At 38.5% G+C, this 16,384-nt stretch overlaps 1 protein-coding gene across 1 annotated transcript in view; it reads left to right on the forward strand.

Annotated features, from left to right (window-relative positions):
* Positions 1-16,384, forward strand: part of CNTNAP2 (contactin associated protein 2) — a 2,069,520-nt gene that overhangs the window by 880,622 nt on the left and 1,172,514 nt on the right. Inside the window, exon 5 of the mRNA XM_065883648.1 lies at positions 15,349-15,552. Within this exon, the coding sequence (XP_065739720.1) occupies positions 15,349-15,552 (204 nt within the window). The remainder of the gene's footprint in view (positions 1-15,348; positions 15,553-16,384) is intronic.

Consider the following 16,384-nt stretch of genomic DNA (forward strand, 5'->3'; position numbering starts at 1 on the left):
GCTTATCCAACACATGTACGTATTTTCTCCAAAAAGCACGTCACAGCTTTCTTGTGTTTGGTAACACAAGAAAGCACTTTTGCACTACTCTTGGGTGAGAGGTATTTAAACAGCAAAATCTTCCACAAAAAAGCACAGAAATGCAAAAAATGTGGCAGGAAATGAAAAGGACACATTTATACAGTATGAGAGCTGAAACAAGAAGGCAGAGCATTGCCTTGTCAGCCTTAGCTGAGCTCATGAACATCCAGTGACTCAAATGTTTTGCCTCTCTGCACATATCCGTGAATGACTTTGAAAGCACCACAAGTATTGGTTTTGGGGGTACAAATAAATTTCAGTGAGTAGGCTAATTTGCACATACAGAATCTGCCAGTAATGAAGGATTGGCTGTAGCTGTTAATTAGTAATACTTTTATATATTTTTAAAGCTATATTTAGTATTTATTTATTTATCTAATTTTTTAAACATCTTTATTGGAGTATAATTGCTTTACAATGGTGTGTTAGTTTCTGCTTTATAACAAAGTGAATCAGCTATACGTATACATATATCCCCTCCCTCTTTGTCTCCTTCCCACCCTCCCTATCCCACCCCTCTAGGTGGTCACAAAGCACCGAGCTGATCTCCCTGTGCGATGAAGCTGCTTCCCACTAGCTATCTATTTTACATTTGGTAGTGCATATATGTCCATGCCACTCTCTCACTTCATCCCAGCTTCCCCTTCCCCCTCCGTGTCCTCAAGTCCATTCTCTACATCTGTGTCTTTATTCCCGTCCTGCCCCTAGGTTCTTCAGAACCTTTTTTTCTTTAATTCCATATATATGTGTTAGCATAAGGTATTCGTTTGTCTCTTTCTGACACACTTCACTCTGTATGACAGACTCTAGGTCCATCCACCTCACTACAAATAACTCAATTCATTTCTTTTTATAGCTGAGTAATATTCCATTGTATATATGTGCCACACCTTCATTATCCATTCCTCTGTCGATGGACACTTAGGTTGCTTCCATGTCCTGGCTTTTGTAAATAGTGCTGCAATGAACATTGTGGTACATGACTCTTGTTGAATTATGGTTTTCTCAGGGTATATGCCAGTAGTGGGATTGCTGGGTCATATGGTAGTTCTATTTTTAGTTTTTTAAGGAACCTCCCTACTGTTCTCCATAGTGGCTGTATCAATTTACATTCCCACCAAGAGTGCAAGAGGGTTCCCTTTTCTCCACACCCTCTCCAGCATTTATTGTTTGTAGATTTTTTAACTTATTTAAGGCTATGTCGGGTCTTAATTGCGGCACGTGGCATCTTTGTTGAGGTTCGTGGGCTTCTATCTAGTTGTGGTGTGCAGGCTGTGGGGCGCGTAGCCTCTGTAGTTTGAGGCAGGGGGGCTCTAGTTGAGGTGAGCGAGCTCAGTAGTTGTGGCACGTGGGCTTAGTTGCCCTGCCACATGTGGGATCTTAGTTCCCCGACGAGGGATCAAACCTGAGTCCCCTGCATTGCAAGGTGGATTCTTTACCACTGGACCACCAGAGAAGTCCCGGTAATACTTTTAAATATTTATATATATATTTCCTTTTAAGATAGAGTCTTAAGTCCAAAATCTCAGTGAATGAAGCTCAGATTTATTTTGTTTTCTCCCTCCCTCCCTCCTTTCCTCATTTCCTTCCTTCCTTCCTTCCTTCCAATGTTTAGTGTAATATTTGCCTGTAGTTTTATGGTAGCATAGAGTGGTATATCTTTGTATCCTATTATACCATTAAAATTAGGGTTTTTTTTAACCATTCACTCTCTGTTTAGCACTGACTTATTTTCTGAGGAATTTGCTTTTTAAGAAATAAAATTTCTTGTTGATACATACTGCAGTAATTCACAGGTAAATTATGGTATCGTGGAAGATTAATTTTCAGTCTTATTATGATCTACTTAGTCTTATATTTTGACAGTATTCAAGTTTAAAGTGATGTGTGGCCAAAAAAAATATCTGTAGAGTACTAGTAGCAGCGTCTGCTAAAGCAGAGGAGATTTCATTAAAATGTTGGATTTCTGAGTTTTCTAGAAAATTGAATGCTTGAATAACGCCAGAATTGCTGCATAGCTTCAGTTTGCTACAGGTGAAGAGGGACTACCTCCCTTATGCCCATAATACATCCCAAATACTCCCTATTGTTTTTCCACTAGCGCGATCAAGCTTCCTAGACATTAATTTAGCATCTTTTCCCTGTTGAGTTTGAATCAAGGAGAATATTGTCTCTGTTACCCGTATCTCTACCAAAAGTCAGAAAATCGTACACAGATCAGTGGAGCTCCATGGTTTTACAACAAGCTAGCATCACTGATTTGTATGAACTGCTTGTTCCCTCTGACCAGTGAACTTCCTAATTTCAGGAGCTTCCAATTATTTTAGCCCCTGTCAGGGCTGATTCTCTGCACAAGTGCTGGGAACTTTGCTCATTTACGGAAATGAATTAATTCAGCCTGCTCACCAGGGCCTCAGTGGGTGTGCAGGTGTCACGAAGTAATGGGCGGCACCCATGTTCCCAGTGAATCAGATTCCCTCCAATGCCTGAGTCACTGAGGTGTGTTGATGGAGGGGTCTCAGAGTACCATTTAGTATTTTATCAGACAGGACCCCGCTGCTGTAGAGGAGCAGAAAGAACACATTATGTCACAACATGTGTACATTCTGAGCTTTATTAATCCTGTTTTATGGTTGAGATAAAAGATTCACCCAAAGGTATGTGAAATCAAACCAAAAATAAAATGAAGCTGTAATGTACTACATCCTGTGCATGAACTCAAGACATTCTATACGTCCCACTTTCTTGCAAGTAAGTGCAAATCATTTGCACCAATTCATTTGGCTTTCAGGAAAGTACAGAGAGTAAAATAAATAAAAATGACAATTTTTACTATTACATATTGCTACTTGTCCAGGAAGCTTTGTAGGAGTTGTTGGGGAAGTATCTGCTGTTTGGAAAAACACTGATTTTACATTTTTAGATTAATGTGAATTTTTTAAGACATGGAATTGAATGATATAGAGCATTAAAATGTGTGATAGAGGGCTTCCCTGGTGGCGCAGTGGTTGAGAGTCCGCCTGCCGATGCAGGGGACACGGGTTCGTGCCCCGGTCCGGGAGGATCCCACATGCCGCAGAGCGGCTGGGCCCGTGAGCCATGGCCGCTGAGCCTGCGCGTCCGGAGCCTGTGCTCCGCAACGGGAGAGGCCACAACAGTGGGAGGCCCGTGTGCCGCAAAAAAAAAAAACCAAAAAATGTGTGATAGCTAAAGTTGGCAGACCTCTGAGATTCCATCTAAAAATAAAGGTGGTACAAATAAGTGAATCCAGATATTTAACATATTTCAAAGAAGAATTTTTGACACTTTGGTTTTGTTTTTAAGGTAGTTTCAATTCCACTAAAATTCCTAATGCTTTTATGATATTGTTTTTGTCATATCTTTGGAGAAAACCATGATAGTAAGTATTCATCTGAAATTCTTCAATCACTGTAGAAGCCTTAACTGCTTTGAAATCCTGGGTAGCAACCATGCATCATCAGAAAGCTTTGCGTTCTTTTTTTTTTTTTTAATTTTATTTATTTATGGCTGTGTTGGGTCTTCGTTTCTGTGTGAGGGCTTTCTCTAGTTGTGGCAAGTGGGGACCACTCTTCATCGCAGTGTGCGGCCCTCTCACTATCGCGGCCTCTCTTGTTGCGGAGCACAGGCTCCAGATGCGCAGGCTCAGTAGTTGTGGCTCACGGGCCCAGTTGCTCCGCAGCATGTGGGATCTTCCCAGACCAGGGCTCGAACCTGTGTCCCCTGCATTGGCAGGCAGATTCTCAACCACTGTGCACCAGGGAAGCCCCAGCTTTGCGTTCTTTAATGACATAGTTATCTTCTGCATTCTGGCTTTGTATAACCTTTATCAACATGATCAGATGGTTATCTGCTTTGAGGGAGGTCTTTGCTCTTTCTGCCTCTCTTCTAATCCACGTGTTGTGCCACATCAACCCAGGCGTTATCTTCCCAAGATGTAGATCTGGTCCTGCGCCTTCCCCTCAGGGCACCATCTTTTCACACTTAGGCTAAGATCTTCCATATGAAGCAGTAGATCCTTCATCTTCCAATTCTAACCCTGCCAGGATTCATGACCTTTATGTATTAAAGTCAGGCAGAACTACTGAGCTCTTTAAGGCAACTGCATATGCTCTTCCCTTATCTGTCTGGATTTTTCTTAATCTTAATTCTCTTTCAACAGGCGAGTTCATCTATTAGTTCTTTCTTAAATATCACCTCTTTAGCTCCACTGCCTCACTTTCTTGGTGCAATGATACGGATGTAGAAGATATTTTGATGAATGCTAGTTGATATCAGACATTTCAAAATGATTTCTCAGATTCACTTTTTTTCAGATCTATGGAATAAGTCTTGCTAGTAATTTTAAGATTTTTTCCTTGTTTGACCAAATTAAAAATTTTTTTTACTTCTAAGATATAATAAGGGAATTTACTGTAGAAAATATTTCAGAATATAGATTATTTGAGGTATAATAAGGCCAACATATCAGGAAACAGCTTCCATTGAAAAGGTAGGTTATTACTAACAGCTCCCGAGCGGAGAGGGCACATCCGCCGTGGGGGGATGGGGAGGCCAGAGGAGAAGGGGAAGGGCAGGAAAGAGCCTTTATTGTGGTTTCCACAGGAAGGAATGGATGAGGCTGAGTAAGCAGGTTTAGGGTTGGCTAGTTTGAATTATCTCAGAGGCTCTGGGGCACAGGGGCTTCCCTTGTTGTTTGGTACCTGAGCCTGGGGTGGTTAGGGCAGATGGATGGTGGCCTGGAGTGTGACAACCAGAGAGAGGAGGTAGCTGGGTTGTGGAGTGTTGATTGGTTGGTTTGTATTTGGAGAGTGTGTTTGCAGGACTTGGCTCACCCTGGGACGGGCAGTCCCCCCAGGGTCAGCAAGGCCCCACATGTCAACACTTCAAAGTACAGAAAACGGAAGATGTGGTTAATACCGAGGGGAAAGTGGGAGCCAGCTGTGGTAGCTTGGAGAAATTGCTGGGGTGTTGACACCCCTTCCACCATTCCCCTTTTACTTATCTGGATAGTTTATCTTTTCCCCAGTATTGTATAAATTACCATGAAAACAATGCCCCAAAACAAATCCCTAAGTCAACCTGCCATCCCTTAGCCAATATAGTGTTGAAATTTGGGTCCAACACTGACAATAATGTTTTCAGTGGAACTAGAAGTAGAAGTAAGTTTAACTGAGTGATGATACAGAAAATCTGAAATAAATGTTAAGAATAATTTATATTAAAAGAGATTCTGGGGGATTTCTTGATGTCTGGTTCCTTTCCTCATCTGTGAGATATTTACTTAGGGCTTGTAATTCTAGATAGTCTCCTTAGCAGAGAAATAGATTGTATATGGTGAAAAGCTGTAGAGCTATTTTCAGTAAACAGTAATATTATCACAGAGACAGCAAGTCTAATTTGCTTGACTTTTCGATTTACAAAAATAAATAAAAATAGCTTCCACATGGATTTCCTACAATAGATTTTATGCTAATTTTTCGTGCTAATTTTCAGAAATTGCTTATTATCTCTGTATTATTAGATGTATTAGAGCGATAACCCTGTTCACAAGTGGAGCACTCTGATTTTCTGATGTCCTGTGTGTGTGTGTGTGTGTGTGTGTGTGTCTGTGTGTCTGTGTGTGGGTGTGTGTCTGTGAATGACTATTTCCTTTAAATGCATTAAATTAAAAGGAAAAGATATATTTTGTATTTCAACTCATACTACAGTTAAATGTTTTCATTTCTGGCTTATTAAAAAATAACTCCAATATGAGTGTAATGAAAGCATTTCAAGTTTTAAAGTTTTATCCATATAAGAAACACACAGTTGTAATATTTTTTTTATAAATTTATTTTATTCATTTATTTTTGGCTACGTTGGGTCTTCGTTGCTGCACGTGGGTTTTCTCTAGTTGCCACGAGCTGGGGCTACTCTTCCTTGTGGTGTACAGGCTTCTGGTTGTGGTGACTTCTATTGTTGTGGAGCATGGGCTCTAGACGTGCGGGCTTCAGTAGTTGCAGCACACGGACTCAGTAGTTGTGGCTTGCGGGCTCTAGAGCGCACGCTCAGTAGTTGTGGCGCACGGGCTTAGTTGCTCCGCGGCATGTGGGATCTTCCCGGACCAGGGCTCAAACCTGTGTCCCGTGCATTGGCAGGCAGATTCTTAACCACTGCGCCACCAGGGAAGCCCTGTAATATTTATATAAATGCCTGTCATTAAAACATGTGTAAGTCTGTACTCTTGGAGAGAAAACTGCTTGCACCAGGTATGGTTTTGAAGGAAAATGAGAACAGAGGAATGCCCCTTTTGCCATGTTGTCTCAAATACCAGTTATGTTTTTTTTTTTAATTTTTTTAATTGCAGTATAGTTGATTTAGAATATCATGTTAGTTTCAGGTGTACAGCATAGTGATTCAGTAATATATATATTCCTTTTCAGATTCTTTTGCCTCACAGGTTATTACAAGACATTGAGTATAGTTTCCTGTGCTATACAGTAGGTCCTTGTTGGTTATCTATTTTTTATATATAGTAGTGTGTCTATGTTAATCCCAGCCTCCTAATTTATCCCTCCCCCCTTTGGTAACCATAAGTTTGTTTTCTAAGTCTGTGAGTCTCTTTCTGTTTTGTAAATAAGTTCATTTGTATCATTTTTTTAGATTCCACATATAAGGGATATCATATAATATTTGTCTTTCTCTGGCTTACTTAGTATAATAATTTTTAGGTCCATGTTGCTACAAATGGCATCATTTCATTCTTTTTTATGGCTGAGTAGTATTCCACTCTACATATGTACCACATCTTCTTTATCCATCCATCTGTCGATGGACATTTAGGTTGTTTCCATGGCTTGGCTATTGTAAACAGTGTTGCAATGAACATTGGGGTGCACACAGCTCAAATACCAATTATGTTTAAATCAGTTTAAGAGATGTTTATTGTGTGAGAAATACAAAGTGGAACGAACCAGAGTCTCCTGTACCTTAGGAAAGTTTAACACTCCAGAGGAAATCAGACCCATAAAGAGATAATTTTAATATAAGATGAGAAGGGATACGATAAAAGTATCCAAGGGTGCTGTGGAGCAATAGGTGAGGGCTATTTCACACAAGGAAACCTTTCTAGTAGGTGAGCTTTATCTGAAGCTTGGAGGATGCCTAAACTTAAACTAGATTTTTTTTAAATAGCTGTTCATTGAAGAAAGTGAGCTTACCGCAAGGAAAGGCACTAGGTGAAATAAGCAAGGGATTTAGTTGGTTTTACCGTCAGCAGCACTTAAGGAAAAAGACGGTGCTAAAATGTGAGGGTGTCAGGAAGGCAGGAGCTCTATCACTGACGGTCTTGCGGGCCACACTGGAGAGTTTTTCAGTAAAAGAGTTTATTTCAGAAAGATCTTACTAGCTTCAGTGTGGAGGATAAATTTAAGGGGAATAAGACCGGAGGGTGGGAGTTGCTCATTCACAATGTGAATGCAATAGACAGTATGTGAGGTGATGGGAGCCTGGTGGCAGTGCCTATAAAAAGTCAGCGATGTGTTTGAAAAACATGGACACGCTAAATTTCACTGGACTTGGAACTGACGGAACATAGGTGCCTGAGAAAGGGAGGAGCTAAGGAAAGGCCCAGAGCTCTGTCTTAAGTGACTGGATAATGGATATAAGAACAGGAGCAGTAAGACCCAGAGAAAGAATTATGTGTTGGGCAGGTAGAGTTAGATATGCCTGTGGAAGGTCCATGTGGATCAGTCTTTCAGGCAACTGGGTACTGGAGTCCCAGTGTTGTAGATAAATGAAATCAGACTTCCCTGATGTGATTGTTCTTGTCCTACCATGAGTTATCAAGCTCTTAAGGGCAAAGCAACACATTTTAAGGAGAAATATTGCATAAAATGTGAGATGATGGCCTTTATGAAAGAGCCTTTATGGTTTTTATTTTGTTTTATTTTTTCCCAAAGTAAAAGTGATTTTTTTAAGTCTGTCTCTACATTATATTTTAAAGGATTTGAAGAAGGCTCTTATGCTGCTACTATTCTAAATTAGCTGTTATTGACATTTTAGAATCTATTTAAACTGCCTATTTACATTTAAACCACAGATATATTGAAAGGAAAGGGCAGTGGGTTAGAAGAAGGTGATTTAATCAGAAACAGTCTGCAGAGGAGATGAAATGGACTTGGTTCCACTAGAGTTAATGTCTGTCAATTAAATAACACCGAGTCAATTAATAATAATAGCATGGATTTTTTCCCCCCACCACAAAAAATGTAACACGGAATTACCATTCTTTTTCTCTAACAATTGAAACTTTGGTTATATTAGTAGTTGTGGCACCAAGGGTGGGTCAGAGTGATTCTTGAAATTTCTTCCAATCTAGTGATTCAGATTTTTAAATAAAAAGTTTAAAGAAGTTTATTCTACTTTAATCCAGTGCTTTGAGTGTGCATGACAACATGCAATCATTCAACAAATACTTAACGAATATTGACTTACCCACTGTTGTAGTACTGAGCTTCAGGGTGGAGCAAAATAAAGTCTCTGATGCATATACATTCTTGGAGGTGGAGGCATGCTGTAAATTCATGAGCCCGTCAATATATCAGGTAGTAGGTAGAGATAAATGCTATGAAGAAGAAGACCAGTGCGTAAGTAGCTAGAGATGAAGATGGCAGACGTGCTATTTTGTAAAGAAAGGTCTAGATAGACATATCTAGAATATTGACATCTGACATTAAAAAAAAAGAGAAACAATACATAGATGTGCATCTATGTAAAAATTTGCAAAACTAAGCAAATGGCACCTTGTAGTATTTTTCAACTTTAGTTTCAGAGATATATTTCACTCTTGAAAGTGACTTGGGTATTTATATAAATTACATAATGTTAGATTTCATACTACCTTGTTAACATACATCTCTACTGATATCTTTAAGCAATTCAAATGCTTTAATTAAACACTTTAGAAATTTAAAGTCAGAAAATAGTTGTTCCATTGCTCAAGAATCTCACTACAAGAATGCTCATTATATCAATAGAAATGTTTGGATTTGTAGAAAATGTTGGTATTTGTAGAAAACCACAAATTCCTTAGACAGACGTACAAAAAGTATTTTGATATCTATGTGGTGTGATTGTAACTAATTTAAATTGATTATGTTTCTGCTTTCTTAACATGACATAAATTTTTTACAGTGAGTACATATTAATTTCATGAAAATAAAACAAAATTATTTTAAAATATTAGGGCTTACGCATTACCACTTAAATATTAATAATCAAATTTAAGGAGTAATCAGTAATCACTTAAACACATTAGCAATTATTATTGCTTTTAAAAGTCACTGTTTATGCGAAAACATTTGATTAACATGAAAAGAGCTTCAAAATCCTTGCAAATCCTTATGAAATAGATAACTAAGAAACATTTTATAAGTTTTTGTCCTTTTTTTCTGAATAATTTACTTATTTTGTGGAAGAATAGATCATATAGATGATAACTATATTTGTAGAAAATTTACTGTGTACAAAGTGAAAAAATAAAAAACCTGCAAGCTTCTCAGGGCCATTGTACAATAAAAGAAATGGGGGTTCCTTGGGAAAATGGCTGATTCTAGATCTGGGGCAGGAAAAGTGCAAGATAAACTTAGGGCATCATATAGTGACAGAAAGAGAGAAGAGAAAGAGGAAAAAGGAAGAGGATGAGGAGGACTAGGAAGAGGAGAGGGAGGCTTGAGAAGGGGGAAGGGGGAGGGGAAGAGGGGGAAGGGGGATGGGAGGAGGGGGAAGGGGAGGGGGAGGAGGGGAAGGGGAGGGGGAGGAGGGGAAAGGGGGGAGGGGAGAAGGGGGAAAAGAGGGAGGGGGAGGGGAGGAGGGGAAGGGGGAGGGGAGGAGGGGGAAAAGAGGGAGGGGGAAGGGGAGGGGAGGAGGGGGGAAAGAGGGAGGGGGAAGGGGAGGGGAGGAGGGGGGAAAAGAGGGAGGGGGAAGGGGAGGGGAGGAGGGGGAAAAGAGGGAGGGGGAAGGGGAGGGGAGGAGGGGGAAAAGAGGGAGGGGGAAGGGGGAGAGGAGGAGGGGGAGGGGGAGGAGGGGGAAAAGAGGGAGGGGGAAGGGGAGGGAAGGAGGGGGGAGGGGAGGAGGGGGGAGGGGAGGAGGGGGAAAAGAGGGAGGGGGAAGGGGAGGAGGGGGAGAAGAGGGAGGGGGAAGGGGGAGAGGAGGAGGGAGGAGGGGGAAGGGGGAGAGGAGGAGGGGAAAAGAGGGAGGGGGAAGGGGGAGAGGAGGAGGGGGAAGGGGGAGAGGAGGAGAGGGAAGGGGGAGAGGAGGAGGGGGAAGGGGGAGAGGAGGAGGGGGGAAAGAGGGAGGGGGAAGGGGGAGGGGAGGAGGGAGAAAAGAGGAAGGGGAAGGAGGAGGGGAGGAGGGGGAAAAGAGGAAGGGGAAGGGGGAGCGGAGGAGGGGGAAAAGAGGAAGGGGAAGGGGGAGGGGAGGAAGGGGAAGGGGAGGGGGAGAGGGGGAGGCGGAGGGGAGAGGGGGAGGGGAGGGGGAAAAGAGGGAGGGGGAAGAGGAAGTAGCAGGGGCCACAACCTACCAAAGAGACACAGGAGCCAACCTGAAAGAGCTCCCAATGGCTAAAGCTGGAAAAATTTGAATAATGATAAGTATTGAATTAAACTCAACGAATAAATAAACATGCACAATCCCATAATTATATAAATAAATGATTGAATGAATGAATAAATAGAAGAAATCTTCTTTACAGAAGAATTCTAAATAGTATATGTAGATACTCCCCCTCCAGGAGGTAGAACTTAATTCCCCTTACCTTAAACATGGGCTGGACTTGGTGACTCACTTCCACAGAATAAAGTACGGAAAAGGAAAAATAGTAACCTTACAGTGAAGAAACTCGGCAGACATCACCTTGACCACTATCACAAGTGGAAAGTCATGTTGAAATCGTGCCTCCCCTGATAGGAAGTGCTGAGGACACCCCAACTCAGTGTTTTTTTCCCCAAACTCCACCAGTCTAGTCATAAGAAAACTTCAGACCAAGCCAGGATGAGAAGGATTCTACAAAATACCTGACCGGTACTCTTCTAAAGTGTCAAAGTTATGAAAGACAGACTGAGAAAACATCACAGATTAGAGGAGTTGAAGGAAACTAAGGAAACATGATGACGAAATGCAACGTGAGATCCCGGACTGGATCCTGGAATAGGAAAAGCAAACAAACAAGAACATTTGTGAAAACTGGTAAAATCCAAACATAGTCTGTATTTCAGTGAATAGTGTTATACCTAAGTTATGTCTTAGATTAGACAAATGTACCAGTTATGTAAAATGTTAACATTAGAAGAAACTGGGTGGAGGGTGTGTGGGAACTCACTGTACTATCTTTGCAACTTTTCACTAAATCAAAAATTATTCCAAAATAAAAAGTTTATTAAAAAGAAAACTGCAAAATAGATTCTTATTGAAGAAACTGGACATCCAAATGATGGTATATTTTTAGCTAATTAAAATCCTGTTTAGGGAAAAACAATATATGAGATTGAAAAAAACCAAACTATAGTGTTTAGTAACAAAACTATATAGAGTATGATCCTTCTGTGTATCTATGTACATACATTACATATATACAAATTAAAATAATCAGAAATGTAAGTTATCAGTGGTTATTTCATGAAAATAGAATTATGTCCTTTTAATTTTCTTCTTTAAATCTTCCTATTCTCAATTTTCTATATGAAAATGAAACATTTATGAGAAAACAAGAAATCAAAAGTTGTTTATGTTGTGCTATATTCAAATACATTTTTAATTTTTTCAAATAAACAGCATAAATTACATTTCTAATTATATACATTCTTACTTTATGTAAGTGCCTTGCTGCACGAAAGTCAATAAAACATAGTACTTTGCTAAAACCTACAATTTCCCCACATTATAAATAGATTGCCCGAAGCTCAAGTTACTATTATACATTTTGAACCACAATTAAATGAAATGACATTCTCCCTTCTCTTTCCCTTCCTCTCTCTCTCTATTTACACACACACACGTATATGTAATAATGTATAGTTTCTTGCATTATTCCATACATTAGAGAGATAGATGCATAAAATCTAGAATGACACACCATCAACACTGGTTACCCATTAAGACTGGTGATCTCTTGTCTTGGGGATTCACATTCTACATTCTATATTTCTGTATTGTTCATTTCTTTTTAACAATAAACATATATTACATTTGTAGTAAAAATTAGCAAAGGTACTTTTTTAAAATAATAAAATCTTTAGATGATAAACAATTTTCCAAACTATCTCATCTGAGTATCTCCAAATTCAGACAGTAAAGACTAAGTAACAATGAAATGTTTTAAAATAAAAGCCTTCTCTGCTGTGATGATTTGATGAATTGGGCACGTTACCAGCTCTCTGAGTTATTGTTAGAAACAGAATCATGGAAGCACTGTGATTTCGCATTCACTTTTTGACTAGCCATATTGTTGTTCAGATTGCTTAAACAGTTCAACCACACATATTTAATCACTGCATAGAAAACTTTGTTCTAGGGAGTGAAAAGCAATCAGGGTAATAGGGGAAAAAATATGGCTTGTCCCAAAATAAGCACAACATACTATTAGATGTCAAATGAGATTGTAATGTATTTTGTAGGAAATGGAACTAAACTCTGATGGATTTTACAATATCCCAGACTCTCTTAAAAGTGTATGGTGTGTGCTTATGTATAAATTATATATGATAGATTATTTCTAGGAATTTTGTAATTTCAAAGCCAACTCTGAGTTCACATCCACAGGCTAATATTGTACAAGCATATTTAACCCATTCCTAGAAGAGCAGTTTGGATTTTGTGATGTGAGTGATCTGGTTTGCAGAGCATTTTTATTAGTTTCTCAACCGACCACTGACCACTTACTATTTGTAAAATGAGGTTTGGTCCTCATGAAAAACATTCCTTGTGTTTTTTTTTTTTAACATCCTAGGACTGTCTAAATGATGACCGTCCTTCTTGTCACTTATTTCATCGCCCTAAAAGTAAGGAAGAAAGGCATCAACGTTTGCATAAGTCACTATTCTGTACCTGGACCTGATTTTGAGTTAGGAGGAAACGGGAGAGGGGTGAATTCTTTCCTCTGTCTAAGCTCCAGGAACATTTACTTCCTAAGAGATGAATGGGGAATATTTTTTGTCAATTAATGTATATTGAAGGTATATAAAATGACTGTTGTTGATACGAAATTGACTGCAAAATTACTTTCTGGAATTCAGAATTTACTCCCTCCTTCTGACTTTTTGTTTATACACTTTTCAAGACAAAAAGTCACTTCAACCAGCTGCTGGATTATAAATTCAATCCGGGATCCAATAATCAGGTTCCACGTTTTCTCTGTTTTATCTCTCATCACAAATGATAAAGATATTGCAATTGGAATTCAGTTGTGACAGTATAGATGATTCAGCTAAAATCGAATTGGCTTGGCAGTGTTAGCAGAAGCCAAAATTTAATGGCTGCTTTTTTTCCTCCATAGTAAATAAACCTCTGTGATTCACACTCTCAGAACAGAATTCTGTTGATTAAGAAAATTTTTATGATTATACAAAGTCTTATAGTAAATTATTGACTATAAGAATTAAAACAAAATTCCAAGGTATATTTTTCTTTGTGAACTTTTTAGAATGTAACAATTCTCTGAACTATTATTTAAAAACATAAATGTTTGCGGTGGTAGGATATTTTTAAATATTCAAAATCTATTGATGATTTGAAGGGAAAAGTTAGAGATATTCTAAGCAATATTTGAAATAACTGTATTCATATCAATTCACTTTATAGAATTAGTTAAAAGCAAAACTTATACTGGCAAGCACTGCACAGAAAGAGAGTGAATATACCTATGGTAGCTCTGCTCCTCCGCCTAGGCTGCCATGATGTAGCGTGCTATTGTTACTGTTACCGGGATCCAAAGTATTCCCCATGCTGAGTGAAGTAAACCAGTGCCAGAGAACTAGGACATGTAATGAGAAGATATTTCTCTGACAGGCTTTAAACTTGCTATTATTTTTCTCCAGTGTCTCCCTGTGGATTATTTGGCAAGACCTTACCCCAAACTGAGGGGCAGCTTCATCCTGGCTTATAATTCTAACGTAATTAGAACTGTCCAATTTGTCTAGATTCTCTACAATTTAATATTAAGAGCTAAAAGTGTTTTCAATGATAGAGGTCTAATTATGGTAACTAAGCTTCTATTTGTACTTAAAATTTGATCTGGATGATTACAGGTCAATTGGCCCATTCCATGGGTTGGCAACCCACTAACCAACAGTGTGTAATAAATAAAATCATCTCATTTTGTATTTCTGGTGTGAATAAGTAGCAATTATTCAACTATTGCCCACCATCCCTTGTTTCTGAGCGTGGTGAAAAAATTGTTCACATTTCTAAAAAAGTTTATATTTCATGTTTTCAATGAAATTCCCTAAAATCAAATTAGAACTACTCTTATCATAGTATAGGCTAGATGCTTGTTCTTCTAATTATATATGGGTGAGGATGTCTTTGTTTAGTGTAGTCGAAAACATGGGCAACCCAATTCTCCATTCCAAAGGCAAGGGGTTAACAAGGAATTTGAGACAGGCATGAGTCCTAGAAGCAAATGGTAGGCATGAGTCCTAGAAGCAAATGGTAAAAGCTTCTTAAAGTTCAGTTCATTATATCTAGGCACTACCATAAAGAAACTGTAGTAGAATATAAAAACCATTAAAAAAAGGAGTATACCCTAAACCCTGCATTCCAAGATCTTTCATTGTTATGTCATGGAAAATAAAATTTGTGAGCAAAATATTGATAGATATTTGGAATCATAAACAGCCTCATTTAAGAAGGAAAATAATAAAATCTCATAATATCTCAGGGATTAAAAATTTACTTTTTTCAAGTAAACTCCAAACTTCTAAGTCAAAAATTTGAAGCGTGTAAGTCATTGATGGAATTTATGTTATTAGTATTACAATTTATATTGATAAAGGTTTCTGTGATCATTCTTTATAAGTACTAATCCACTTCAGGACACACAATCAACCAAAATAAGAAATAGAACAAGAACCCAGGGCTGAAGAGTTTTCAGGAAAAAAACCAATTGTTTCTCATTTATTCTGTGTAGACACTCACTGAAAGAAGTTATACTTCACACTGGATGACAACATACAATAATTAAACTAACATATTATTTATTTCTTCTTTTAGGGGCTGATGTTATCAACTTTGATGGTCATGTTGTGTTACCATATAGATTCAGAAACAAGAAGATGAAAACACTGAAAGATGTCATTGCTTTGAAATTTAAAACCTCCGAAAGTGAAGGGGTAATCTTGCACGGGGAAGGACAGCAAGGGGATTATATTACTTTGGAACTGAAAAAAGCCAAGCTGGTCTTCAGTTTAAACCTAGGTATGTCCTGACTTTTGGCACCATTCTTTTCATTTATTAGTCTTCCCATTAGTTAAATACTAATGGTCTTTAATCCTTAAAATGTAAATTACAAAAAGAGTTCACATTATATTGTCAATCCAGTTTTAATTCATAGTGGTTGATATATATTGATATACTTCTTCATTCAAAAATATGTATTAAACACCTGTACTCTGCAGGTACTATACGAGCATCTAGGATACGGGGGTGAAAAAAATGGAGTTCATGAAGTTTATGACACAGTGGGGGCATCAGACACTATATTATCTATTATTATTTTTATAAAACAACTAAATCCAAAGAAATGACTTCAAATAATGATGAGGAGTGTGAAATCAACTAAATAGGTTAATATATAAAGGATATTGCATAGGCAAGATGGATCAACATTAGAATATGTAGTGAAGAAGGTCCTCCCTGAGAAGATATTCATGCTGAGATTTCAGTGATGACAAAAACAAGCCCTAAAAATATCTGAGAGAAGGTTAATTGAGAGGAGGGAATCACGAAAGACTAAGACCTGACATGCTCAAGGAACAGGAAAAGGCTGGTGTGGGTATTTGTAATGAGTAAGTAGGATAAAAGATGAAATCCAAACATTGAGGATTGTTGAAATACTGTAGTGTCCTTTAGGGCGTGGTAAAAGGTTTAGATATTATTTTAAGAACGGGAAGCTATTAGTAGGCTTTAAACTATAGCATCATGATCTTATTTTTTTTTAAAGTACTGAGACTTCTGTAAGAGAAAACACTTGCATCAACATGAGAGTCTGGTACAGTGAGAGACAGCGAGAGACAGCACTGCTTGCAGA

This window comes from Phocoena phocoena, chromosome 9, assembly GCF_963924675.1.
Source record: "Phocoena phocoena chromosome 9, mPhoPho1.1, whole genome shotgun sequence".
In the NCBI taxonomy this organism is placed as follows: Eukaryota; Metazoa; Chordata; class Mammalia; order Artiodactyla; family Phocoenidae; genus Phocoena; species Phocoena phocoena.